At 29.7% G+C, this 3,956-nt stretch overlaps 1 protein-coding gene across 1 annotated transcript; it reads left to right on the forward strand.

Annotated features, from left to right (window-relative positions):
- Positions 1-423: 423 nt before the first annotated feature.
- Positions 424-1,347, forward strand: LOC120185282 (pathogenesis-related protein PR-4-like). The gene is made up of 2 exons (XM_039189548.1): positions 424-846; positions 1,022-1,347. The coding sequence occupies exons 1-2, from the start codon at positions 442-444 to the stop codon at positions 1,226-1,228; spliced, it is 612 nt and encodes a 203-aa protein (XP_039045479.1). The 5' UTR covers positions 424-441; the 3' UTR covers positions 1,229-1,347.
- Positions 1,348-3,956: the final 2,609 nt, after the last annotated feature.

Below are 3,956 nucleotides of genomic sequence, written 5' to 3' on the forward strand. Positions count from 1 at the left end.
GGTCTTAAATTTGGATGAATTAAATATTTAGATGACATATTAATTTAATTTAATAATAACATATAAAATCATTTATTTTTAATATATAAAATATTAGTTAACTATACATAGAATCATAGTCTAGTCAGATTGAAAATGAAAGGGGACAACTATATATCTAACTTTGTTCTCATCTTCTTCATTGGCATTTATTCATAGCAGCCCCACATGCAATGACCTCAAACAATTAGCCGCCTCGCACCGTCATAATTCATAGTCATCTGATCTTCCACGTTCTCAAATCAAAACCGTTCGATTAACAATCAACATTCAATGATGTTAGTCCAAAAATATAATATGTAGTATGCTAACCTAAGTTCTAAGGTCATTTTAGTAATAATAACATGAACACAATCTTGTATAAAACCTTAACATATATTACAAACAATACACCAAAAAGAAATGGATAGAGTCATGGTGATGATGTTGTTTGTGCTTTTGGTTAGCTTAGTGGGAGCAACGATGGCCGAGCAATGCGGCCGGCAAGCCGGCGGGGCGTTGTGTCCGAACAACTTATGTTGCAGCCAATACGGGTGGTGTGGGGACACCGATGAGTACTGCTTGCCGGAAAACAATTGCCAGAGTAACTGCAGAGGTCCCGCTCCTGGAGGAGGAGGAGCGACGGTGAGATCTACTTACCATTACTATAATCCGGAGCAAAACAATTGGGATTTGAGGGCTGTGAGTGCCTATTGCTCCACCTGGGATGCTGACAAACCATTTGCCTGGAGGAGTAAGTATGGTTGGACTGCCTTTTGTGGCCCTGTTAGCCCTGGTTTCCCCGCTGCTTGTGGCAGATGCTTGAGGGTAAGCAACAACTAATAAATATTATTCCAACTCTGAACTCATTGAATGTTCCAAGTTCCACCGACACAATTGTTCGAATTTAGAATCTTTACAGAGAATAACACTCATTTTTACTATTAAGCTCGTATTAAATTCTTAGACGTTGAATGTTAAATAATGATGATTGGTGTTGTAGGTAAGGAATACAAGGACTGGTGCTCAAACGACAGTGAGGATTGTGGATCAGTGCAGCAATGGAGGGTTAGATTTGGATTGGGGAGTTTTCCAGCGAATCGACACAGACGGTGAAGGGTATCGGCAAGGCCACATGACTGTTCGATACGATTTTGTTGATTGTGGCAATGGCTTCAACCCTTTAATTGCTTCCTTTGTTGATAATTAGCACTTTAACAGTTTCTCGCTGTTTAGTTATGTGCTACAAATCTTATGCCGCTGGCAACTCTGGTTGCTAGTTTGTTTGCTTTGTTGAAAACTTTAAAGAATAATAAACCATCTCGTCTGTAATGTCGAAAATAATTAATTTTATGGTTTCTAATGTTGAAAAAACATATCATTATATAAATGAGTATTGATATTTAAAAATTAGTTTTCATGATTAACAATCAATTGATCGAGTAAGATGATACACTACACTACGTAAAATCAGATATAAAATTTGATTATTATGATAACATAAATTAGATTAGGAGAATCATTTTAATAATAAGCCTCTACAATAATTACACCTTAAAAACAATGATAAATTTTGATAAGTTAAAAGATAATTTTATAACAATTTCATAAATTTAATAATTATTTTATTAAAATTGAATAATTATTTTATGATATCTGAAATTTTAGTAATAAAAAGTATTATTTAGTTTAATTTAATGCATTTATGTATTGTACCCTTAAAATTTTCATTAGGTCGTTGAGGAAGTTGAAAGTCGTGTCTGCCAGCTGTTTTACAATAGCGAAATTTCTATCCAATCTTATTTACGTAAAGAACGAAGACTGCAATATTATCTCAAAATTTTGATAGGCTTTTACCGGGAAAATTGTTGAGATAATGTAAGTGAGTTTTTTTTAATTTTTAATATAATTTATTTTGAAGATTATTTTTTATATAGGTTGAATTGAACAGTATTAATTTAAAGACGTCATGTGTTCTATGTATCTTTAAGTTAAATATGAAGAATCCACGATTACATGGTGTTTTTAAGAAAATGAAGAAGATCCCACGACTTTGCTTGGTGTATTCAAGCAAATGGAGAAAACCTCAGGAGTGCACGTCTTAAGACCAATAAGAAGACTTAGTTCAATAAATAATATGTTGAATGTCTTATATGAAAAAATAATTTTCCCACAACCCTAAACGGGCGAGGGAGTCAACTTTTATCATTGTCGCCACGACATTTGGTATACTATTTTTCTACGAAAATTTTCATCAAAAAATAATATTTTAAAGGAAAAAAACATATCTGACATCACCGCCGTTAAGTTTTTTATTTATTTTTTGCATCAAAAGTGTTCACTATATGAAAGACCAATTTGATATGGAATTTGAAAAGTGACTTTTAAAATTGTTATAGAAACGATCTTTTAAAAGTGTTATACAAAGTATAGATTAAAATTTAATTGTTTGAAATTATTGTTAAAAAATCAGTTTCAAAAGATAAAATGTCCATTATAAACATAATGTTTTAAATTAAAGATATTACATTTAAATTATATTTACTCTTATATATAAATCATATAAATTTAGACTATAATAAATTTAAAAATATGAATATATATGAATTATATCAATTTAAACTATAATAAAAATATAAAATTATAATTATAATAAAAATATATTTTATATAACTCATTATTAATATTTTAATATATAAATCATGAATTTTCTTTATTTTTAAATAATAAAAATAAATTATTAAAAATAATAAATTATTTTTAAGAAGATTAGTATTAAATTATTAAAATAAAATGTAAATACATAATTGAGTGGAGTCTATGAATAAATATTAGTGAAATTATAATTTGTTTTAAACGCAAATTAACAAATTATAATTTGTGGTTGATTTGAAACCATTGTTTGCACTTATTTTTTTTTTTCATTTTTACCTCATTTGTCATTGATTTTATAATCAGGACTAAAAACTTTTTAGGTAAAAGTGCTTTTAGAAAGTATTACCATACATACCTTAAGAAATGGTAAATTTGTGAGGAAACTTCTTGTGCAAACATGAGGATCTCATTAGGGTCAAGTACAAGGATGGACATAGAAATTTATGTCAGGGGTGTGAACTTAAGAAGTTATATAAAAACAATTAAGGGGTGCGGAGTTATAAAATTTTAGGAGGTGTGAAATTAGATAATCAATAGAATCTAAAATATAAAATAATTTGAAAACTCTAAGAAGTGTGACTGCACCCTCAACACCCCTCCAATCCATCCCTGATCAAGTAAAAGATTTATGTTTGAGGAATTGAAATAAAATTTAAGATTTATATAGGGTCGAAGTAAAAGAATTATATGTTGATAATTAAATTGAATTAATAATTTATGAGAGGTGTAACTTTGTAAGTATCATTGGAAAATTATGAATTAATTGAATAAAATTGATACTCTTTATGATAAATGGTGTCACTTGGAAAAGATTATAACCTTCTGATTAATTTTTGTATTCTATAAATAGACTAGTTAAGACACAAATATTAGAGACACCAGCTATATCATGCAAGGTTAAAATCGAGGAGTGTTTGCTTGGATAGTCCGTGTTGTGGACAACTTGCACAAAGCTTCTTAAATCGATCACAGTAATCATAAAGCAATTCTCCATCTTTTTGTCTTATTCCTAGAAAGTTTCTCCTTAATTCACTTGTTTTTGCTGTTGGGAAAAACCTATCAAGAAAAATCCGAGTTAAATCAGCCCAAGTATTTATAGAATTGGGAGGTAAATAAAATAAACATTCTTTATCTAAACCAGATAAAGAAAAAGGGAAATACCGTAGTTTTATTTGGTCTTCAGATACTCTATGATGTTTCATGCTTGAACAAACCATATGAAACTCTGTGAGATGTTTGTGTAGACTTTTATTGGGAAGCCCATGGAATATAGGAAGAAGATG

This window comes from Hibiscus syriacus, unplaced genomic scaffold, assembly GCF_006381635.1.
Source record: "Hibiscus syriacus cultivar Baekdansim isolate YM2019G1 unplaced genomic scaffold, ASM638163v2 tig00003973_pilon, whole genome shotgun sequence".
NCBI lineage: Eukaryota > Viridiplantae > Streptophyta > Magnoliopsida > Malvales > Malvaceae > Hibiscus > Hibiscus syriacus.